This window comes from Glossina fuscipes, unplaced genomic scaffold (assembly GCF_014805625.2).
Source record: "Glossina fuscipes isolate IAEA_lab_2018 unplaced genomic scaffold, Yale_Gfus_2 114, whole genome shotgun sequence".
Lineage (NCBI taxonomy): Eukaryota > Metazoa > Arthropoda > Insecta > Diptera > Glossinidae > Glossina > Glossina fuscipes.
In genome coordinates this window covers 2632692-2658841 of record NW_023998457.1, presented here as the reverse complement: position 1 = coordinate 2658841, position 26150 = coordinate 2632692, and the positions used below count along the sequence as shown (strand labels likewise).

The following is a 26150-nucleotide window of genomic DNA, read 5'->3' as shown; positions in this document are numbered from 1 at the left end:
GAAAATTATACCTTTTTGTCGTATGAGCTTCAGGTTTCGTTATAGGCGAGCGGGTTCAAAATTGTCACAACCGATCCAAAGTATTCATACCAATTTAGAATGCCGAAATAGCCATTTTTGCCAAGAAATTTTGAAAATTGCAATTTTTTTTTTATAACGACTTTTCATGACTCGCCAGTTACATGGCGAGTGGTCGAAAACGTCTAGGGATCTGAAGCAATCTCAACAGCGTTCGTCCTTGGGTCAAAATACGTCACTTTATCAAATTTCATCGAAGGATCTCAAAAATTGCGACCTGTAGCTTGAATACAAAATGACATGGACAGACATTAGCCGGACAGATAGGCTACGCCCAACCCAGATTACGCTTTTGAGCCAAGCGCAGGTTGGGTCTGTCGTAAGCCTTTTTACAATGTTACATAATACGTCCTGTATCGAAAGCAGTGTAGGGTGTAAAGGTTCTTTTTTAAAAGATAACATGACAAATAATTAGAAAATTTAAGCTCTAGTTTCCCATGAGTCCCAAAGGCTTATTCTGGTAAAATTATGGTTAAAGTAAAATAAAAAATTATCGGTGTTTTATCAATTCTGAGTGAGCTTCAAAATTAATTTGCAGAAGTGCTTAGACACTTAATCGGGTCGCAGTGAAAAGAAACGGTTCAAGAAGGGGAATAGTCGTCACTTCAACAGGCGAACAACTGCCGCTTCCCATACATATAATTTGTGACGCTATAGCAAGTACTTTTACACTTCATTCGCAAGATCGTGGGTGTAACGGTTTCAGAAGTTCCTAGCGGGAAAAGTTTTTCACTACTACTAAAAACTTATCGACGACCAAAGACGAGCACTACTTTCGGTCGCCTATCTTACAATAAGTTCATCAGCTGTATTGTAGAATTAAGATAAGTTTTAGGGGGTATTAGAGGATCTATGATTCGACGAGCATAGAAATAGAAGAAGTGTGGTAACTGTTGAGCTGGTTCCAGAAAAAATTAATTAAAACTGAACCAAAAGCATAAGACAGTAAGCGGACAAGACAGGTACGGAAATTGTCATTGATTGAATCAAAAAATGAATTAAAGAACGATAACGGTCCACGATTAGATAGCCTACATCACATCCGAAATAGGAAAGGGATCGAAAACGTGGTCTGGTTCATTCTTTTACGAAATTTCATCAAAATATATCAACAATTGGGATCAATAGGCTAATTCATATAAGGTTATATAGGGAAGGGGTCGAAAACGGTTGCACACAATTACATAAAACAACAGACAGACGGACAGACAAAGAAGCCTAGATCGATTCAAAAAGTTATTCTGAATTTGCAGAAAGTAATTCTGAATCGATCGGTGTTACAGGATGTTATAGACATCCACGCAAACCTAATATGCCGTTGTAGCACAAGCGGATATCCAACCACGATGAGATACTAAGTAAAAATGAAAAGTGAATGTTCGAAGTGGTACAGAAATAAATAATGATTGATGATGATGAACACTCAACGAATTCAAGTGAATGAAATAAAAGAAATGAATTATATTATTTTAACGGTACTCCGGCTTCCATTAATTAACTGATAAGATCAAAGGGTAAAATTGGAGAGTAGACGAAGTATCATCAGGTGAGCTCGAGCCTACTGTCAAAAGCGGTGCATGTAAATATAAATATTTTTAAAAAACATGGCCTATGGACAAATCGGCATTTGTCGCACCCAGTCCCTCCGCCAAAAATGTATTTCCTTAAAAACTCTCAAAAAACTCCAAATACTCGAAAAGATTTAGTATTCTTTCAAGGGTATCCAGGGATTGGGTATCACTATTTTGCTTACCACGTGCGGCAAAATACCCATGAGAACTCCCACGGAATATGTGTGCACTTAATTACCCCAACGAAATCAAAAACGTATCCAAATCAAATTCAAAAATATTGGAAATGTTTTCCCAACTGACTTATCTAACATTTGACTAAAGCGCATATGGATATTATGTAAAAGATATAATCATTATCATCCCAGATACGTTTCAAGGCGAGTACAAATTTCATTTGTTATCAGCTAACGACAAATTGTCATGCGCTAATCGCGGATAAGCGACTTTTACCTAATTATGCATAAAAGAGTCCTTATGTCCTTTTGCTTGGCCTTGCATAAGATATTGAAATATTACATGTTAGTGCGGCCATGAATGTGTGTGTGTGCGTGTGTGTGTGTGTGTGTGTATCTTTGTTTGCACAGAATTATGTCATTTTTTTTTTTTTTTAATCAGCACACAGGGTATACATACATATATGCATGCATGCATGCAAATATGTGCAATATTTTACTGGCAATTATTGTAGAATAATTTTTCGTTACCCGTTGCCAGTGTTAGTAGTAATTGTCGCATTGTTACAGTAGCTGTAACATATATGTTTGCATATTATCTTCTGGAGGTTCATTCGCATTTGTTAACATTTAAACAATTTATGCATGCATGCATGCAAACATTATGCAAATGCATTCAGTCACACTAGTCATACACAAATGCATACATACTATATAAGTAATTGTTCTAATTACACTTGACAATACAAACAAAACTAAATACCGGCAAAAAGCACCTGCCTAGACTTATGTACTTCGGATGTAATTGTGTCTGTTTACAACTTTTATTTATACCTGCTTGCCTGTTCGTTTAGATGTATAAGACAAGAAAATAATTATAAAACAACTTAATTTACCGCATTAACCCACATATTTTAAATCCGGCTTGTCAAACTAATGGCCCTTAGCTAGCTAGCATTTTTTTTTTACGTCAGCTAAATGAAAAATATCGAATTATTTGAATAAAAACAAGTAAAACCACTGTGATCGTGCAAGGCAGATTATTAGACAACCTACAACACTACGCCTACTAATCTACTACTACGCCTACGTTATCGTGATAATATGCCAAGAATTATGCTTTATTATACCCATCACCGAAGGCTGAGGGGTATATTCAATTTATCAAAACGTTTGCAACGCCCAGAAGAAAGCATCAAAGATATTACAACATATATATATATATATATATATTCTTGATCAGTATGAAATTTTAAGTCCATTTAAGCAGGTCCGTCTGTGCAATGTCCGTTGTAATCAATCTCCTGGCGGCAAAAATAAAGCTAGCGGCTTCAAATTTGGCAGAAACATTGGAAACTCTTGCACGCAAGTTGGTATTGAGTCAAATGAGTCATATTGGTTAAAGGACACGCCCATAATACCATGTAAACTGACCATTCCAATGATCAATACATCAACTACCGTAGTGAAGTTAATTGACTTGTTAAAGATTTTATCACTTTTCAGTTGCTTTTGTCATAAAACCGCAATTTACACTTTTTCACCATAAAACGTCTTGCAGGGGTCTAAGTAACATGCGTCTGTTATGCAAATTCCTTATGGCTGATTTGCTGAGGGCACATTTTCATCACAAAATATTAGAGCTTTGTTTTCCATCAGAGCCTATATATGGATTGGGATTAAAAAAAATTGAACTGCTTAGTCCAAATTTGTTAGGGTTAGCTTCTATGTCAAATTGTTATTATGAACGAATTTTCGCCAAGAATTATTGGGAATTACATCTTTTCGCCATATAAAGACGAATTACTAAATGATTTTTGCCAGGACATACATACGTTCTTGCAGCATAAGTTGTGTAGGGTGTAAACATTATAGTCGCACAAGATCGATTACCACTTCGCCTAATATAATTATTCATTCATTATAGTGGGGATGTAAAGACACCCTTGCTACGACAACCTCTGAGTGAGATTCAATAAATTGAAGTAGGTGGCCCAAGTGGGCTCCAGTTTATTTTTTGCGAATACTTGTTATATAAATATATAACGATTTCATGATCGATCTTATTCATTTTCAATCGATTACGGCGTTGGGCTAAAAATGCATAGTGTAGTGATTTTAAAAATTTTGAACGGTTGGTTGAACACAAGAATATATAAACAAATATTAGTCAGACAGACGGACAGACCGGCTTACATCGACACAGAAACTGATAGGTGTAATAAAACTTTGAGTCTATTTTAAGACCTTTTGGATTTTGCATTCTTCCGCACGAAATTAATAGAACCTGAAATTGTTGGAAAGCCTTTTTAAAAATAATGCATGACAGGCTTCTACAAGTCAGTTTGGCACGCACATCAATACGAGTTGATTTCTTTCCCGACCAGACAATTTTGAACAATTAAAGCCGCTCGAGAGTAATATTTCGAAATAATCCTACTTACTTTAGAAAGCATGGTGTGTGCTCGCAACAAAAAATGGTGAAGCAAAAATTGTCGTCTTTGATGTCAGCGCATGAAAAAAACCTTACACTTGCCGCACTTCAAAAGCTAAACAATCCGAACTTAAGTCACTGAAGACTCAAGCAAGTAGTGCCTTAGCACGCATACCGAGGTAATGCGGATGGGCTGGTTTATACGAAAGTCGCAGAAACACTACTCATAGTAGCACGCTACCTATCACAACATCATAAAAATATTTATTATTAGTACCCTTAGTGCTTGCGCTTTTCTCTTTTGCAATTTTTCCCTGATGGATCCAGTTTCATTGAATAGAAACAGAAATCCTCATCAAGGCTTTGCACTAACGAAATGAAGGCCGACAGTATATATAAAATTTGTTAAATTTCGAATAGGAACAGGTGAAGCTTTAAATGCCTTAATTGCTCACAATTTCCTTGAACTGTGTCAAGTGCATCTTGTTATCGATTTTATCGTTATTTCTTTTCAACCGAAAAATTCTCTTCATTTTATTATATGTATTTATGAACATAATTACTGAGAAATCTTTTTATTCCATAATCCTTAACCTCTACACTTACTTTGACTTTTACGACATCATATTTTTCATCATCAATTCATGTTCATGTTATTAGACATATAAACAATCCTATATTTGAACATTGCCGACCTTGAACATCGAAAACAGAAATTTTCTTTTTTACAATTTTTCAGTTTACCTTTATAAAACAATAAAAAAGTTTCCTCCCTCTATAAAATTGAAGAAAATGTCAAAAGTTTCCCCTAAGGTTTATGAAATTAAGGTGCCCAATATTTTCTTAATAGGAGAAAGTAAGCAGCGAAAGTGAGTTTTGTACAAAGGAAAATTTTGAAAGGCGACCTCTTGGCCGCTGATAAAGTTGTTAGTTAACTCGTAATTTCTTATGTTTGAATTATTAAGGACCAGTTTTTCATCATTTTTGAATTCTAGAGGTTATCGCTTAAAAAGTAAATAAAGCAAGTAAGAAAATTAAAATATATTCGATTGTGACCAGAATCTTTTATATCCATGACCGTTATTTAAAAAAAAAAATAAAAATAGAACTAAATTTTCATGGAGTGGGTGCGGCTATTTTCAAAGTAGCATTGACATAGTCATGTGAACGTCCTAGGCGTGTTCTTTGAAAATTTTTTTCTTTCGTAAATTTGTTAATTTTCGCTAACGGTAGTGTGTTTACCATAGACACCACACAGTTGGATGGATGGACAGAGGGATAGATGAAAAAAACAGACATGTTTAGGTGCATGTCAAATTACAAACTGGCCAAGAATTTATATACCTTATGGGGTTTTTGAAACTTATTTGTGCGCCTTGTAAAGGTATTGAAAAAAATCAAAATCTTGATATACTATTATATTGAGTAGGCGAGGCGTTCCCATTTTGGACAGATACTACAACATCGTCCACAGAATATGAGTTGAAATTTTTGTACGTAATGAGCAAAGACCAATTTTGGGTGTCCTTCGACCGATTTGATCCATTTTCATTATCAGCCTGCGTAGTTCAAGACGGTAGCTTCATTTTGCGTCCAAAAGGATGTCTATGGCAGAGATTATACCGGCGAACATGCTTAAATCGATTTAGAATTTGATGCTGATCAAGAATATATATACTTTGTGTGTTCTCATATTATATATTTATCTGCTATAGTTTAGGAGCAATGAGCGCGAAACCTTCGTTTTGAAAAACAGAGTTGTTCTTAGGTTACGTGGTACTGCGTAGGTATGAAGTTTTCCTATAATGGAATGGTCTAGTGTTCATTTTTTTAACTTTGAATGTCACATTTGGTGTTTGAGCCTGAAGTTGGTTTACAATGTCTGTTACATTGACGTTATATAAGAAAATTGGCAGGCAGTGTAACTTAGCAGTCTTCCCTGACGCTTTATTCCGCGATTACTTTAACGGCCATTTGTTGGAATATTCTCAATATCTAATGCCGCAAACATAGCAATCGTATTTCTTTGTAGGGATCGTAATTAATTCAGATAAATCAACATATCTTGGACGGATACCAACGTTACGACGTGATCGCTTTCGTTCTTCTATCATCACCCCTTCTATCATCTCCTCTAGATGTATATATAGTGTTTTGGAAAATACGCGAACTAAACTTATTTAATTTTACAAGTTGTCCGCCTGAATGGCAAGAATCTCGATTTTCAACTCAATGTCGTGGGTTCAAATCTCAAGTGCGGTAAAGTTTTTTTTTATGCTAGCGCTTTAAGAAAATAAAAGTTATTCTCTGACTAAATTTATAATAATAATAATAATAATTTTACAAGTTAGCCTAAAATTAGACTGTCATAATTTTTATTATCGAATTAAACAACGCCCTTGCTAAATTCCGTGTTGAAAGGCAAAGCACGGAGTCGCTTATAACAAATAAATGATTAAATGCCCAACTTAATCGACAAAAGGGAATCGATTCTGTTAAATAACAGACCAAACGCCCAACTTAATCGACAAAAGGGATTCGATTCTGTTAAATAACAGACCAAATGCTCAACTTAATCGACAAAAGGGAATCGATTGTGTTAAATAACAGCCCAAATGGGTTCAATTCTGTTAAATAACAGACCAAGGGGATTCAATTCTGTTAAATAACAGACCACAGGTATTCAATTCTGTTAAATGGCAGACCAAAGGGATTCAATTCTGTTAAGTAACAGACAAAAAAGATTCAATTCTGTTAATATTCAAAGCCGTCGCAAAACAAAGGTTCAATTTTGTTTATTTTTTTGCTCAATGCGTGTGTAAAGATTATATCACAACAGTTGTAAAGTTGGCCGCAGTTTTCTCCACAAGTCATTGTACTACGTAAGCCGATTTCGCCGGAAATTTTGCAATCGGTACGGAAAAATACACTGCTGTTTACGCAATAATACTTCATTTTGCAGTGACTTTGCGAATACTGCAAGAAATCAAACAAACTTCTTCTTCTTCTTCGGCGTCCTTTAAAACAGTTAGCTATTAAATTTGTTAACATATTTGTCATATTGTCATTGTTTAGGGAAAAAAATCTGTAGTGAATTTGTTCAACAACAATTGTCCGAATTATAATTTCAAAATATTGTTGTACGCTAACGTTGAGGTTAATAAGTTTCCAATATTTAAATAAATATTCAACATGTCGTCATTAGCTTCAGCTAATTTGTGCGCCATATGTATTGAAAATTTCAAACATAGCGGCAATTCGGCATGCACTACAACATGTGGCCATCTTTTCCACGAACAGTGCATTCAAACTTGGCGTATTAAGTAATGCGATGCATTAGGATAAATCTAATCAATTATAAATTTTGTCTTTATTAATTGCAAGTTCCACAAAGTGCCCGATCTGCAATAAGGAGTATCGAAGTACTGTGAAATTGTTTCTCAATTTCGATGACAACAAAATCGAAGGAATAAATAAATTGCTAATTGAATCGCAAGATATTGAAAACCATTTCATACAATTGGGAGAGCAATACACTATAATCAGGAGAGAATTTAATAACTTGAAGAATAAAGCTGCTAAAAATTCCCCTGGCAAGGTCGACTATGCATCGATGCATCTATCGCATATACGCAACGTCACTATGGGTAAAGTTAGGAAAGCACTAAAACAAAATAACGTTTTACTATTCGAAGTCGATAAGAAAATAAAACGAGTGAGTGAACTTAATGATGAGGACGAAAAGGATGCGCCGGCTCTACGAAAGCAATGCACAGTTATCGTTAATAGAATGAAAAGAACTGTGCAAAGGAATCGATCTTTATTATTGCAGATCGTTGGAAAAATAAATGATCTTCCTTTGTTTAATAGGCCTGTGAAGGAAACAAAACCAATGCCAAAGAAATCTATTAAGAGGAAGCGAAAAGTTTAATGCAGTGTCCTATGATAAAATGATGGAGTTTTTTCTTTCGCGTATAATCTATCGTGGTCTTGTTTATTTAAATTATTTCATTTTTTTCTTTATAAAAAAGTTTATTATTCACTTACATTCTTATATTGAAATATTATCTTATATTTAGATAAAAACAATGTGAAAATTGCTGTCTCTTTGTACACCTATCGATAAAAAGCAGTTTTTAATGATATTAAATAATGTACGTAATGATTATCTTCGAAAATTATTTGTAGGAGCTTTTCCATTTAATCATAAAAAAAAATCTTTGATTTTTTTATTTATTATTATCATACATAAAATTTTATTGTTAACTATAATTTGAATTTTTTCAATACTTTTCTGATTTTTTTTCTCTTAATAAACTGAATATTCAAGATTTGAGAACAGTTGTGCACTCATGTTTTACGTATTTATATATGCATTTGTACCCTAAACCACTTGTGGTACAAGTCATAATAATTATTGCGGACGTATGTAACATGCAGAAGGGCTTTAAGCCTGTCTGTCGGTCTGTTCGTCCAATGTCTGCTTAAGATAGAGCCCCCTTTTATTATATCGACCGATTCAGAATCATTTTCTAAATCGACTTAAGTCTGTCTGTCCGTCTGTTCATGTAAATTTGTGTTCAAGCTAGCAGCTCGAAATTTTTGAGATATTTTGATGAAGTTTGGTACAGTGACATGTTTTCACCCAAAGACGAAAGCTAATCAAAATGATTCGAAACGGTCCACTTGTCCGACCACTCCCCATATAACGATTTTCACGAAAATTGATTCTTTGTAGAGCAGAAGAGTTCGATTTCTAACAAGTGATGATGGATATTGACCCATAATATTATAGTAATTTCATACAAAAATGAGGTCTACAAAATTTGGACCATCTACGCCTATTTTGGGATCGTGCCCTATGTAAGGGTTAAACTTGTACTACATTAGGTTGCGTTTTGGACTCGCTTCTCCATAAATACGCACTTGAAAAATATGCCTTTATATAGAATCAAAATATATTTTTTTGTTCTGTAATGAAAATAAGGATTGTATTAAACTATGTCGTATAGGGTATTTAATGGTCGGCCTTGCCCGACTGCATGTTCTTACATGTTTTATATATATGATAGTTATACCAGAACTAATGGCCAATTCTATAAAAAAAACCTCTATCAGAAACGAGCTGTGGCCCATGGGAGATCAAAATATAGTTTCAGGAGTGGTCACACTTACGATAAAGTATATTTAAAAAAAAGTAGAAAGATTATATTCGGTCATAACCGAATCTTTTGTAACCATCACCTTTAACCTAAAAAGGTCAAAAAAAGGGGAAAGAAATTACATTTTCATGCTCTATAATAGGGAGTGGGCGAAGCTGAACTTTTTTATTTTCAAAAATTTCTGTCGCAAAGGCGCACGGCCGTTGGAGTCGAAAAAAAAATGTGTGAGAGTGAAAAAAAAAATTAAATTATAATACACAAAGATATTGGGTAAGAATGGTAAATTTTTTCTATTTTCTTACAGGTACTACAGCATCTACCCATAGAATATACGTTCAAATTTTTGTAAATTTATGTGCTTTAGTTTATGAGTAATGAGCAAAGAACCAATATTTCATCCCTTTTGAAAAACAGAGATGTACTCATTTTACTTAGTACGAATTTGAAGTCGATAGCTTCATTTTTTGCGTCCAGGAGACAGACATTACCCAGACAGACTAACGGACATGCTTAAGTCAATTTAAAATTTGATGCTAATCAGAAATATATATACTTTATGGGATCTGGCTCTTGCACGCAGGTTGGTATTGAAAATGGACCAAATCGGTCGAGGAAGATGCTTACAGTACCAAGTAAACTGACAACACCGTCGATGCTTTAAAAGGGCTATAAAATTGATATTTTGCTCATGGCTAATATAATTTTTTTCAATACGTTTTTAACGCCTAGAAGCTAACATCGACGACTCCATCAAGTATATAAAATGTTGGTCAGTGTTGCATTTTTCATCGCGACAATACCCGACCACAGATGTGTGCATTGATTCGGGAACCCTGAGAGAGTTTTGCTAAGAAGTTTCGATGAATCCACCGCATAGTTAGGACTTTCCTCTGCTCGACTATCATTTATTTCGCTCTTTGTGAATCTTTGCCTAAAGTTGATTTCAAGAGAACTCTATGAAGTGCCCTTGTTCAATTATTTGCCTAGAAATCCTACGGCGTAGAAAGTTTACGGCAATGGTCCAAAAAGTGACAACAGATCGTAGATTGAAACGGTTTAACAAAATTCATTGAAAGTACAGAAAAAAATATCTTCGAGTTTTTGGGGAAAAAATGCCACGAAGTTTTTCCGTTAGCTGAAATTGAGGCACATCTTCTATATGTACTCCATGTGAGTATCGAAACTGCACTACATATAGCTCACCTTGCTATAAGAAACCTATTACTTTATTTTAGTTCTTTTGCAAGCAATTCTGCAGAGCATACGTATCGTGTTAAAAGGAAACAAAAATACTTACAATAATGAAAAGAAATTTGACCGAGAATACCTATAATTCGAATTTTATGCATTTCTCCATTAATGATTGATTTGAAATACATTTTTGCATATACGTAGTTCGTTATAGTTTGCATTCTAATGAATCACGATAATGAATGTATTGGCATATTGTGCAACTATGTAAGTCATTGTCAATAATATTCTCCCCATACACACATATGTATGTATGTACGTATAGTTGGCGTTAAAACAGTTTGTGATTGTCATTTGCAATAATTTTCTAACAAACGTTTACGGTGATTGACTGCTACATAGCTAAATAGCTACTATCTGCACCTATATCGCTTGTCAAGAGTGCCCGTTAAATACATTTTTATGCACGCGACAAAATAAAATTTATTGACTTTAATAACTAAAATGACTTTTATCGAGTTTTGCGTTTGCAAAACGTAAAATATTTTACATTTAATCTGACTTGAACTGATTTCTTATTCTTTCATAATATTTATGAAAAGCATAGTCAATGAAGATTAATTGTATAGATTGGAAAACTCTTACGTGTTAAGTTATTTAATTGATGACCTAAAACTCAATTTATTCATTCACGTGTGCTTTGATTATTATAAATTATTATCACTAATTTTTTTTTTTTTTTTTATTTAGCTATAAAGAAGTTGAGAAATGTTTTGTGCGTGTGTGTGCTTTTATAGAAATTGAAAAATGTTTGTGCATATGAGTGTGTGTGTGTGTTAATATATATTTTATATATATATATACATATATAAACATAGTACGTGTGCATATAAACCTGCATTCGTAGCAAAATGTTTCTTTTATATGCGCTAATCATAGAGTTTATGCTAAGCATCGCAAATGCTTCTAACGCTTAGAAGTACGTATCGGTGTACACGTATTCGCGATTAACTTGAATTTTGAACCAATTTAATTATAAAGTTACGTATTAAGATTCGTAAGTTTATTTAGAAAAACAAATCGCTGGTCATAAATTTCTATGCCCATTACTCGAAGGAGGGTTGTGGGTTATATGCAAACTCTTTCAAAAACTCTATAAAGTGTATGCATTTTTAGTAAATATCAAATTTTAAATCAATCGAAGCACGTCTGTCCGTCCGTCTCCCATGTCGCGGCCACTCTTTATCTCTTTCTTCCCACTGTACTGGGCATCATCACTCCGCTGGTTGCTTCAGCTTCAAATATGACTAAACATTGGAGGTTTACTTGCTGGTTAGACAATATGCTTGTAGTTATAGGCAGCTCTCATGCCGCGGCCAATCTTTATCTCTTTCTTCCCACTTATTTCTGACCTTCACCGTAATACGCTATGTACTGGGCATAACCTCATCACTCCGCTGCTCGCTTCAGCTTCAAATATGACGAAACATTGGAGGTTTACTTGCTGGTTAGGTTTACTTTGATGGCAATGTGCTCGTAGCTATAGTCAATGCTCGGTCGGTGAGGGCATAATAGATGGGGCACACAACTACCAAGCCGCGGCCACTCCCTATCTCTTTCTTCACACTTATTTCTGACCTTCACCGTAATACGCTATATAGAGGACATCACTTCAGAGTCTGATCATATCAAAAAAAAAAATAAATAAATAAATGAAAAATTGGTTTACTTATAATTATTAAACATAACAAAATTATGCCATTAATAATTGCTAATTAATATTGAAATTAAAATTGTTGGACTAGGTAAGATAATGAGATAAGGAAAATGAATTAACAGAAGTGTATATTAGGACGTAACTTAAATGAATTATAAAGTGAAATATTCAAACACTATAATTAGTAATAACTAATTGCATTTGTGAATTATTAAATCCTTTACTTGCTACTTGTAAACTAATTTGAACTGACAGTTGTTTTGATATTAAGTGCTAATGACTTCCACAGAGTACAATAATAATAATTTGATGATATGTAAAGTATTGTACTTATGACCTGAAAGGATTCAATTCTCATAAATTGAGTTTTCATATCTCGAATATCGAGATAGATTGGTACAAACACTTGAACAAAACACTACAATAGACTATGCTCCTACAAAATATCTCGAAATTTGCATTCCATCTAAAGGTTGAACACAAAAATACATAGACTAATGTCTGAAGGACAGACAAGTCTAGGTCGATTCGAAAAATAATTCTGATTGTTGCAATAAAAGATGAATTGTCCTGTCTTATCCCCTTTTGGGGGTATCGCGGGCAGACAGAAGGACAAGTTTAGATCGATTCGGAAAATGATTCTGATCGTTGTAAGAAAAGATCAATGGTACCATTTTAACTCCTTCCGGGCATTGCGACCTATAGCTTGAACACAAGTTTACATAGACAAACACCAGACGGACAGACGGACAGAAATTAGTAAATATATGTATATATATATGTATATATATAACAAAAGGTACCCGTGCGGGTATTGCATAAAATTGTGACAGACAGCCTTAGATCGGTACAATGTTAAGCCCTTCCGCGTGTTAGGTGCGTCCGTACAAAATAAATATAAGCCTCCAGCATAATTCACGCTTAAATATCTATGCTAAATCTGAAGCGAAATTCATGTATGCAATATATCGAGCGTCGTAGTTTTGGGTAAATAGATTGTGCACTGTTTGCAATCCGAGAATTCTTGCGAACTTTAGCATACATTTTGACCATAAAGTGCAGGAAAACGTATTTCCTTTGATATATAAAATATATAGAAGGCGTTTATTTTGAGGAGGTTTCACGCTACGGTTCGGCAAATTATTACTTGTTTCGGTAAAATCTTGGCTTTCCTCGTTCATTAAAGCTTACTCGGCCATGACGTCATTATTAACCAATCGACCAATGTAGGGTATATATATGTCTGTTCATTTTGTACTTTGTTTTTCTATCGCTTGTTTGTTTTGCACTTTTTCTTTTCTTTTTTTTTTTTTTGTTTTTGTTGATTAAATTAATATCCACTAAGTAAAAGACTTCATATGATTATGGGAAACTTTTAGCTTATCAAGTGCGAATTAACGGAATATTATTTTTTAAAATGCAATGACAAGCAATTAAAAACAATTTTCAAGTATTTCAAAACCGGTCAAAGCAACGTTCAATCAATATCATATCGACGGAATATTTGCATTGCACCGCTCATCGTAGTGGCTTAGAGGAATTTTTCTTTTGATTTTCATATCTCAAGATTACGGACAATTTTTCATAAAATACAGAATTAAAGTCAGTTGACATCGACAGCATTGCTTTCATGGCGTGTTTGGTAGACACGTTTTTTTTTTTCACTCAGGGAATTCCTCCTACTCGCGTAACGTAATGACGGCCGAAAGGAAAGAAATAGAGACGTGGTGGCCGCAGCCTTGTGGATCTGAGTCCAATCAATAAATGTTATGCCTTTACCGGCTCAGCATTCGCTATGGCTGCGACAAAAGTAAACCTCTCTACCACAATAAGATTTAAACCTCCGAACACTAACTTGACAGTCGCAATTCTTATCTACTCGGCTACTCAGGCGGATAAGGGAAAAGCATGCGCAAAGAGGGGAAAAGAAAGAGAGAACTAAGTTAGTGTAAGTTATCCAGGGTAAAAAAAAAGAATTTTTACCAAGTTATGGCCGAAATTTTTTAATAACGACCAACAGCTTGCAAGATATGATTGCAAGAATGCAGATCTATTCCTGCATATCCCGGACGACCACTTAAACCAAGGTTTTTATTAACGATAATCGGATTTAATATTCAACTTGAGCCATGACTTTGCTAGAGACTTGATTGCAAACCAAATGAGGAAAAGAATGAGCATAAGTGACTGTAGACCAACTTAACTAAGGTTTTTAAAGCCACGGCCAGAAGTGGGAAAAAGAATGAGCTTCAGTGACTGTAGCCAACTTCACAAAGGTTTTCAAAGCCATGACTATGCTAGAGACTTCACGGCAAAACAATTGGGCAAAAGGATGAGCTTAAGTGACTCTAACGTAAGGTTTGCAAAGCCACTACTAAGCTAGAGACTTGATTGCAAAACAAACGAGAAAAATAATAAGCTCTGGTAACTGTAGACCAACTTAGCTAAGGAAAGAAGACTCTTCCTAACGATTTTAGGTTAGGATCGAATGTTTTTATGATTTGTGATGGAAGCATAAACTCTTGATCTGCTTATTAGGCACGAAATTTTATCCCTAAACTAAGGCTTTAAACAAGTGTCTTAAATATCAATTTGCATAAATTCTGTAATGGGGCGGCTTAAATTGTCTTCCATCCTTTATAAATACTTGGCCTTCCGCAGAATACAACAACAAGTTTTTGACGAACATTTCATAACGCCGAACAAAGTACGGTGCTCCGAGTTGGACAATGTGGTTGGATCCGCGAAGAGTCTTTGAGCTAGAGAACTAAGAGCTTGATAAGTGTAATAGGCTTTTCGGGTTGCCTTGTTTAACAGTACAACAACACAGCGAAAATGGTCCAAACTGAAAAAAGAAATAAAGTTGTATCCATTGTTTGATAAAACCGAAAATTCATAAGTGTGATCGACCTCACAAACGACTTGACTGATTGTTCTAGGCTTGAAGGAAGTGATAGGATGTAGTGTTTGACTATATGTTTTCTTTCGGGCAAAAGTAGGAGAGACAGACAGACAGACGGTGCTAAATCGTTCCCTCGATTCTCATTGTGATCGATCTCATAAAAGAATTTACTCAGTGATAGGAAACAGCGTTGGACTAAATGTTTTCTTTCAGGCAAACTTTCGAGGTCGTCATCATGCATACAAAAGTAGGACAGATATATATATTTGATATATATATTTTTATGGCATTTTAATTGCGGTCTCTTGTGTATTACTTTCCTATTAACCCAATAGTTTTTTTACTTACTCACAATGCATTTCACACCTAATCCTATGCATCTGCCGGCATACGTATCTTATATACGCTTTAAAGGTTTTAAAGTAATTAATGAAGTCTTCACTATTAAACAGATTTGATAAACAGTTAAAAGTTACGACAGCTCTTACTTCTTATGTTGTAATATATAGGTAGATATGTTCAAATTTTTAACATACATGACTAAATAAATGAATAGGTATTTTACGTAGAAATAAAATATTCTTTGGCTTTGATTACAGAAATGTTGATATGCCTTATAAGCGTTTTCCCGTCTGTCTTTCCTTATTTTTTTTTGTATTTTTTTTTTTCTTACAGTCGTAAACTATTGCATGTATTACATACATAAGTAGACAAGCAAAGCAATATCTTCAACAGACTTCGTAAGCGCAATAATTAAAACTCTTTTATATGTATGTATGCGCGTTTGTATGAATATGTTTAAGTTTGCATATGCAATAGTTCATATTTCTGGTTTCACTATATTCCATACGTTAGCGTTTTATTCTCCTCAACTCGTAAATTAACACAGGCAGACATTTAGTAGACAACAACAACAATAACAACAACAAAGTATGGCCATATTACTGATGAGACGAAAATTGACTTTTTTTTCTCAAAGCATTGCTTTATGTTATGTTAATAAGTTAGCACGTTTTAATTGTTCATATGTCCGAACGTCACTAATACAGATCATAAAGAATACATGAATATATCTATATAACAGAATATATATATATAACAGCTTATATTTACATTATAATCTTCTTCATTAGATCACAAGGAAATGTCGCCAAGTTTAAGTAGCTTTGTAGACAGATTTCTGTAGGTGTAGGTTTAATTGACATCATTACAACGTGTAGGCCGTACGTATGCATATCATCGGTTTGTATTCATCACGCAACTGATTGAATCTAATGGAATAATTTAAAAGGCTTTACTATGTAATATGAAAGAGAAGACAGTAAGTAAATCATCAAAAAAAGAAAAAAAAAAAAAGAAAGAGGAAAAATAAATATCTTATTATATCTGAAGAGATTATATTTCATAGTATTTTTTAGATGAAACTATAATCAATCAAGCCAAAAAAAATTGCAAGTTTTTACCGACGAACCATTATTGCTTCGATTTGAAATTTCAAAAATTTTAAGCCTCATAAACTTTCAAATTCAATTATATATATCTACTTTTGCACCCAAACAAGCGCTCATTTTGAACAAATATTTTATTCGAATATTTTCCTCTCCAAGTCAATCGATTACTTAAAGAAAAACTAACCCTCTCTTTAGTCAGTGTAATGAGTAAGAGTAACACTACTTGGAAATTGGAGAAAACGCTTGGGATATGCTTTCGCCTGTTTCTTCTATGGATTACCACTTACTTTAATCAATAGGTAATTGTCTCTCTGACCAAAAGCACCATGCCCAAAAGTATAGATGTTGTGAAAGCCAAAAAATAGATCAAGATGATCCAGATTTGGCGCAATTAATTTTTTTATGTTAAATCACTACCATGATATAATTGTCATCATGAAGTGTTGAAAATTGTACCTTCTTGTCGCATGAGCTTCAGTTTACGTTATATGAGAGAAGTCGAAAAATTGCTTCAGCTGGTTAGCAAAGTTCTCATACCAATTTAGAATGACGAAACACTGGTACTTAGCCACTTTTGCCGAGAAATTTTGAAAATTACAATTTTTTTCACATATAAGGATTTTTTAGATAAGGGCGTTATATGTGCAGTCGTCGAAAAAGTGCATCGATGCGATCCATTTTCAATAACGCTACTGATCAAAACACGTCACTGTAACAAATTTCAACCACATATCTCAAGAATTGCTTACCTGTAACTTAAAAACACAAATTGATCAGACGGACAGACAGACTTAGATCAATTCAGATTGCGATTCTGAATCGATCGATATAGTAAAAAATGGGTCTGTCTTAAGCTTTTCTACGTCTTAGAAACATCCGCATTAACCTAGTACACCGTGTACTTAGTACTCCGTGCCACAAGTGGTGTAAGGTATAGACAGAGATGGAGATAAGCGGAGAATACTGAAACGATTTTATCCGATCTGGTACCTTTCATCGGAAAATTTCTTTAAATTAATGCTTACTCTCTCCTAACCCAAATTCCGTATATTAAGAAAAGAAAAATTGAAACGCGTCCATGAACAGCTAAGGGATGTATATATAGTTGAACTGCTTCTGACAACAAACTCTGCCATTAGCAACGGAAAGATTATATTACGTTACAGTTTATTTTTCTTCAGTCCGTACAGGTTAATATTTTAACTTTATTATACACTTACCTTCCTGTTTGCTCTCTACATAATCTGTCCTTTTTTAACTCGGCTGTCATTCTAAGGAAACTAACAGCGAAAGTAGAAATAATATGATTTCCTTATTTCATTCATAACTTGTACGCGTTTTTTTCCCTCGCTCAACATGCTTTTCTCTTTTATTATTCTCTCCACCATATACCAAATTAAAGTTTGGTTTTTATATATATATATATGGTTTTGACGTTTAAGTTCATGTTTCACTTTTATGTTTTATTCTTATATTTATATAACATAAATATAGCCGTGCTATTGTATGGTGCTCTTTATACACTACACCGCTTGTGGTACAAAGTACATTAAGTTTGTGCAGGCGTGTGTAACACCCGGAAAGTAGAAGAAGCTAAACCCATCTCTTATTATACTGATCGATTCGGAATCATTTTCTAAATCTATCTAAGCTGTCTGTCCGTCTGCCCGCCTTTCTGCCTGTCTGTCTTGTTTTCTTGTGGACTTTAGATAGATCCACCTTTTATTGTAACGATTTAAACTTTTCTGCCCGTCTGTCTACCTGCCTGTCTGCCTTGTTTTCTTGTGGACTTTAGATAGATCCATCTTTTATTATAACGATCTAAGCTTACCTGCCCGTCTGTCTGCTCGTATGTCTTGCTTTTCTGTGGACTTGAAATAGACCCACCTTTTATTATAGCGATCTAAGTAAGCCCGTGCGTTTATCTGTCTGCCTGACCTGTTTTTTTGTGGGCCTGAGATAGATCCATCTTTTATTATAACGATCTAAGCTTGTCTGTCCGTCTGTCCGTTTCTGTTGAACCTGAGGTAGATTCGCCTTTTATTATAACAATGTAAGCTTGTCTGCCCGTCTATCTGTCCGTCTTGTTTTCTCGTGGACTTGAGACAAACCTACCTTTTATTGTAACGGTCTAAGCTTACCTGCCCGTCTGTCTTGTTTTCTTGAGTGTTCAGCCTACGGGGCGCAATCTTTGAGATATTTTCATAAAATATAGTAGATCGACTTCTTTTGCCCCAAGTATGACCGCTGATCAAAACGGTTCGAGTCTGACCGCTTTTCGAATTTTTTCCCATATAAAGCCATTTATTGAAAAGTCATAAGTCAAATATGAACAACCTTATTAAACGAAGTGGTGCAGAGTATTTAGTAGTGCTATAGTGTTCTCATTTGTTACTTTTCTAATGTAATGCATTTTCATTAATTTATTTATACAGAGTCCACGCAACATCAACAGAAGCCTACTAATATAAAGAAACAATCAACTGCTGGACAATCGCTGAACATATATAATGGATTTGGTTTAAAAATAAATAATTTTTAAAAAGCATAATAAACAGAACAAAAAAGAAAAAAAAAAAAAAAAATTAACCCTTAAATAAACCACTAACTGTGATAAACAATTAGCGCTATAGATATATGCATAAATGAAGACATATATACGTATATACTTATATATATATATATGTATGTATATATATATATATATATAAATTAAATGTATGTAGAAAAACAAATGAAAAGCAAACAAAGCTATAATGCATCTAAAGAGTTTACGTAAATTAGCATTATTTGCTATCATAAGCATTGCGTTTACGCTTAATTTCATACACACGAACGTACAGACAGTAGCTGCCAAGGAAAGAATAAATTTGAATCATACGCCGAAATATAATAGCAACGATTTATGGAGAGAGAAAAGAGATCAACAACAAGAGTCAAAGTCAATTTATCGACACAAAGACGAACGTCATAGAGCACAACTGCGACCACAGCAGCCACAGCAAACAGGTCAACAAACATCCAAGCCAAGCTATCATCGAGAAAAGCAACAAAAGCAGCAACTGCTACATGATCATCGGCAACGTTTACATACATTGGGAAAGCAGAAAATTAACGTTGCAACGGATACGACGACGACGACGACGATGAAGACGACAACGATGAATGGTGGCGCTAACGTTGCTAGTCAATCATTTCGAAGAATATCGCGCGATTCGAATGCGTACAGTGTTCGGAAACCGAATATTATTTTAATTTTAACGGATGACCAGGACGCCGAGTTGGGATCTTTAAATTTCATGCCGCGTACATTGCGCATCCTAAGAGATGGTGGTGCAGAATTTCGTCACGCTTACACCACCACACCCATGTGCTGTCCAGCGCGTTCATCTTTATTAACCGGCATGTACGTACACAATCACATGGTATTCACGAATAACGACAACTGTTCGAGCCCTCAATGGCAAGCCACGCACGAGACTAGATCTTTTGCCACCTATCTATCAAATGCCGGCTATCGAACTGGTTACTTTGGCAAATACCTGAATAAATATAATGGTTCCTATATACCGCCCGGTTGGCGTGAGTGGGGCGGTTTAATCATGAACTCCAAATATTACAATTACAGCATTAATATGAACGGTCAGAAAATTAAGCACGGTTTCGATTACAATAAGGTATAGAGTAAGTCTTCATTTTTGCCTTAATAATGCTTTCCTTTTTTTTTTTTTTTGTTTCTTTCCATTGCAAGGACTACTATCCCGATCTAATAGCTAACGATTCGATAGCATTTTTACGTTCTTCCAAACAACAAAACCAAAGAAAACCTGTGATGCTGACAATGAGTTTTCCTGCGCCTCATGGTCCCGAGGACTCGGCCCCGCAATATAATCATTTATTTTTTAATGTAACCACTCATCAGTAAGTTTTACACCAAAAAGAAAAAACAAGTAGGATTCGTAATCGAATCTTTTATATCCATCATCGTTATCCTAAAAAAAAAACAAAAAAAAAAAAATAAAAGAACTAAATATCATACTCTATAACATGGAGTGGACGCAGCTGTTTTTTTCTATTTTCAAAGTAAAAGGTCTTGCCCACGTGGGCATTTGTAGGTGTATCCTTGAAGAAGTTTAAGTCTTTTGCAAATTTATTGACGATATCTTCACTTTCGTTAACGGGAGACAGATGGACAGACAAATACACCGACGCCTTTAGGTGCATTTCAAATTCGAAACTGGCCAAGAATTTACGTACTTTATGGGGTTTTTAAAGATTGCTTTTGCCCCTTGGAAAGGTTTTGAAAAAAAAAAAATTAAAAGTTAATATGCTATAATATTGGATAGGCGTAGTAAATTTTTCCCATTTTTGTACAGGTGCTACAACATTACCCACATAATAAACTTTCAAATTTTTGTACACTTATGTACTCTAGTTTATGAGTAATGAAGGAAAAACCAATTTTGTATTACTTTCGAAAAGCAGAGATCTTCTCATTTTACGTAGTACTGTAAGTGTATCCTTCCACCGATTTGGCCCAACATGCGTACAAGAGCTTCCAAAGTTTCTGCCGAATTTGAACTGGATAGGTCCATTTTTGCGGCCAGGAGAATTGACATCTTACAGACAGACAGGCGGACGGATGGACATGTTTAAATCGACTTAAAATTTGATACTAATCAAGAATATATATATACTTTGTGGGGTCTCTGATGATCTCCTTCATCCTTCGGTGATGGGTATAATCCATAATATTTTTATTTAAAATATTTTCGGATCTGTTTTCTTTATTTTTTTTTTGCAGCACACCTTCTTATAATTTGGCTCCGAATCCGGATAAGCAATGGATTTTAAGAGTGACTCAACCGATGGAACCCGTGCATAAACGTTTCACCGACTTACTTATGACAAAACGTTTGCAAACACTTCAAAGCGTAGACGTAGCCGTCGAAAGAGTTTATAATGAATTGAAGACTCTCGGCGAAATAGATAATACATATTTGATATACACATCCGATCACGGTTATCATTTGGGTCAATTCGGCCTGATAAAGGGTAAAAGTTTCCCTTTCGAATTTGATGTAAGAGTACCATTTTTAATGCGTGGTCCTGGTATACAGCCTTCTAGAGTGTAAGTAAAGTTGGAATTTTCTTTCCATACATACAACTAATAATAATTAAAAATCTGTTTAGGGTAGAAGAAATTGTTTTGAATGTGGATTTAGCTCCCACATTTTTGGATTTGGGTGGTGTGCCCGCTCCTGCGCATATGGATGGTCGCAGTATTCTACCGTTATTATTCAATAAACATAGAAACATACGCGATTCTTGGCCGGATACATTCTTAATTGAAAGTTCCGGACGCCGTGAAACACCCGAACAAATAGCCGAATCGAGAGCCAGATTACAAATAGAAAAATTTAATATGAAATTGGCGAATAGCACTTTCGTCGAGGATCTAATAATGATGAACGGGGCAACAGCAGCATCCCCTACAGACATTTATTCAGATGTTATAGATTTGGAATCACGCGAAGAAGAGCAATTCGCTGAAGTTGAAAAAGGTATAAACCAAAATATCATTCGGAGTAAACAGTTGCCTCGGGATCGATGAATATTTTTTTTTTGTTTTTTTGCTTCTAAAAAATAAAGGCTTTATTCGGTTTAGACAGTTCACAAAGATGAAAATTTTTATTGTTTGTTTGCGATTCCAAATAGTTACACCTTACCTAAATACCTATTTTCGACGCAGGTTGGCATACTACTTAAGCCAAATATTTGCAACGCATGGAAACATTCGTTGAAGAGTTCAGTAAATACATATTTTATTGGCTACAGTCAATATCGAAATCGATTCTGCTATGTCTCTCCGTCTGTCCTTCAATTACCATAAAGATTTTAGCAAATAGATAATACCACTTTTTATTATACTGATCGGTGGGTGGATCTTCGAAGATTCATTATTGTTGTTGCATTTTTTTTGTAGATGCGGATATTGAAGACGACTTTGATGATGATGAGATCAAAGTCAATCAAGATGATGATTTATATACATCGACTGATGTTGTCGATGATCATGAGACGGAGCCCACCGATGAAGAGATACACCAACAAGATCAATTCGATAACAATTTGCCACCCACGCGGTATATAACAAAAATGATGCGTTTAAATTCCGAATGCTCAGATCCGACACTTCTTGAAAATTGCCGTCCCGGGCAAAAATGGAAATGCATTAATGAAAACGGACGTTGGCGTAAACATAAATGTAAATTTCATGTAAGATTACACTTTAACCTAACTTTGACTTACCCTTAAATTGCATTACTGTTCGATTCACTTGTTATTTAGTTGCAACTACAGCATCATTTGGAGGAAATAACGAAACTGCCAAATCCTCAGACAAAACGTAATTGTGCCTGCTTCACACCGGACGGTGTTGTGTATACAAAAATAAGATCTGAAAATTATGTAAGAGATCAACAAAGAATTAGAAAACGGTAAGAAAGAAATTTTTATTATTATAAAAAATGTTTTTTTTATTTTGACCATATTTTAGAACACAAAGTTTCACTAAGCGCGCTAGAAGACAGAAACGTGATACGGAGGTAAGAGAAGAACTCTATCATACCGAGTTACCACAAGAAATGGAAGATCTATTGGATTTGAATAAGAATTTGGATATCATTGAAAGACATTTAAGTCTGGCTTCTGAAAGCCGGCATCCAAGAATAAAACGAGAATTGACTTCACAATTATTTGATAATCCTACGCTATTCGTTGGGGATGATAATAAAAAGAATTCTTCTTCAAATGAAGCGATATCCAAAGTGATACAAGAAATCCAAGATACTTTGGAAACATTAGAATTGAAATTTGTCGAACATGATGATGACATGGCGAACAATACGACAAAAAGTTTTACGAAAATGACGACAGCCGGTTTTGTGAGAGGTGGTAAATTTCCCAAAGTTGGTGGACGCGTGGGAACACGTTGTTTTATTGAATCTCAAACGGGCAAAGTGAACTGCTCAGATGTAATTTATGATGATGAGAAAACCTGGCGAAAGTCGCGCAGTCAAATCGATATGCTTATCAAAGTCTTGAAGGATAAAATAACGCATTTAAAGGATATTAAAAAGCAATTAAGAGAAAGTAAACAACAACAATTGCAAGAACGCTATTGGAATAATGAATTTATTACTGCATCGAGCGGTAGCAATGGCGATGCTTTTAAATTTAATTTAAATAACGATTATATAAATCATCGTCAAAAAGGTCGCAGAAGAGGCTACAATTCCAATTCGAACGGTTATCATCAATCGCATTATCATTCTCTGCACAATCGTAGACATCATGTTTACGGTGGAAATAATGGAAATGGAAATGGCAATGGAAATGGACGTCGTTTCATCAACTTCACTGAATCAAATCCTTATTACAATGCAAACGTTACGGAACTTACAAGCTTAACCCCGTCGAAAAGTGAAATAACGAAACACGAAAAATATATTCCAAGAAATGAGTCTCATGTGCCAAATAATCCAATAGAAGAAGGGAGAAATCTATTAAGGCAGCATTCAGATGTAGATAGTACGGGGAAAGAGTCTTTAAATAAATCCCTAATAGAACACAAGCCTAGCATTAATTCCTCCTCAAACGAAGGTATACTCCCTTCACATTTACCGTTTCTTTGTCTTATCCTTGTTCTTATAGACTTTTTGGTTTTTTAAAAGGTATTCCAATTATGGGCGAAAATATTATTAAATATGAAAATAATAGCAATCGTGGGCAAAAGGAAGTGATCAGAGAGACGTATCATAATAAAAGGCCACTAGCGTATGATCCGTTCGAACAGCAGAAGCAACAATTTTTGGGACCTGCTGAATGTTATTGCGAGCATGAGCCAGAAACGTAACAGAAATTTATTTATTTATTTATTATACCCGCTACTGAAGGATGGAGTGGAGAGGGGAGGGGAGAGGGGAACGCCTACAAGGAAGCTTCAGAGACCTTATAAAGTTTATATATTCGTGATCAGCACGAAATTCTGAATTGATTAAGCCACGTCTGCCATGTCTGCACGTCTGTGTGTCTCTATCTGCCTCGTGGTTTGCACACAGATTGGTATCATCTTAAATGGCCTAATTTTCAATATATCTTGATGACAATTCGATCATAATTAAGAAATTTTGAATTGATTGAAAGCTATGTCTGTCCGTCGGTTTGTATGTTGTTGGCAATCTCCTGATCGCAGAAATGAAGATATTGACCATAAATTTGATAGGAACGTTGGAAGTAATTGCACGCAGGTTGATATAGAATAGGGCCGGGATATAGAAAGGGCCTCCGTTTTTCTTAACAAAAATTGATGCGTTTTTGCTCGTTACTCAGAAATTATGCATTTATTTACCCTAGGAAGCACTCTACTCCTTACGCGCGAAAATGCAACACATTCGCCCTGCCCACACAAAGTTACGAACAATTTAATTTAATTTTTTTCGGTTTTTTGAGGTTTCATGCTTGTTTTTGTCATAAGGCAAACAAGACGGAATGTTGAAAACTATTTTGTACATTCCTCAAATAGAAGATATATCGTCTGTTTAAAAAAGGGTCAATTCTAGAATTTAATACGGCAGACACCACGACCTGGTGGACTCATTTTTTCTTAATAGTACCAGCGGTATGGGTATCAAGTGAAAGAACTTGGCGGGTAGAATGCAAACAGCATAGTGGTGGGTATGCGAGATTCGGCCCCCCCCGGGTATAACTTTTTTAACTTTTTCTTTTGAATTATATGACTTAGACCTGTTATCTAATACTAACTACACACCAGTAATGTGATTAAGATTTTTAAACTCACAGTCTTAAGAATTTTTGGTTAGATTGAATTATTTGATGATTTCGTACTTTTTTTAAGTTTTTGGTTTTTTGATTTATACATAATTTTTGTACTTATTAGTGACGAAATGAATTTTTTTTTAGGTTGAGTTATATGCCGAAGTTGGTTGTGTTCCCGCCAACGTTAGCATGAAAACTGATTTATTGATCCCAAAGATAGAAATTCTTGGACTAAAGCAAGCTAATTATTAGCAAAACGTTTATTCTCTTTTGACTTTCAGCGATATCGATTCGAAAGAAATTGCTCGTGAAACTCGTCGAAGGATCAAAGAGGAACGTCAACGTCGAAAAGAACGGAAACGTATTAAAAAAGCCCGTTTGGAAAAGGAATGCCTATCCGAGAAAATGAATTGTTTTTCCCATGACAATAGTCATTGGCGCACTGCCCCTTTATGGAATGATAAACCATTTTGCTTTTGCATGAATGCGAACAATAATACTTACTCGTGTATCAGAACTATAAATTCGACCCATAATTATTTGTATTGTGAGTTCACTACCGGATTAATAACGTATTATGACTTGCAAATAGGTAAAGTTTTCCTCACTGAAAAATATAAAAATAAT

General features: G+C 34.8%; 1 protein-coding gene across 1 annotated transcript in view; it reads left to right on the top strand.

Moving 5' to 3' along the window:
- The window catches only part of LOC119640058 (extracellular sulfatase SULF-1 homolog), an 81455-nt gene that overhangs the window by 52156 nt on the left and 3149 nt on the right, over positions 1–26150 (top strand). Inside the window, exons 2-10 of the mRNA XM_038037833.1 lie at positions 19118–20359; positions 20434–20603; positions 21487–21813; positions 21876–22246; positions 22669–22961; positions 23034–23182; positions 23242–24347; positions 24419–24596; positions 25805–26115. Of these exons, the coding sequence (XP_037893761.1) occupies positions 19439–20359; positions 20434–20603; positions 21487–21813; positions 21876–22246; positions 22669–22961; positions 23034–23182; positions 23242–24347; positions 24419–24596; positions 25805–26115 (3826 nt within the window). The 5' untranslated portion in view covers positions 19118–19438. The remainder of the gene's footprint in view (positions 1–19117; positions 20360–20433; positions 20604–21486; positions 21814–21875; positions 22247–22668; positions 22962–23033; positions 23183–23241; positions 24348–24418; positions 24597–25804; positions 26116–26150) is intronic.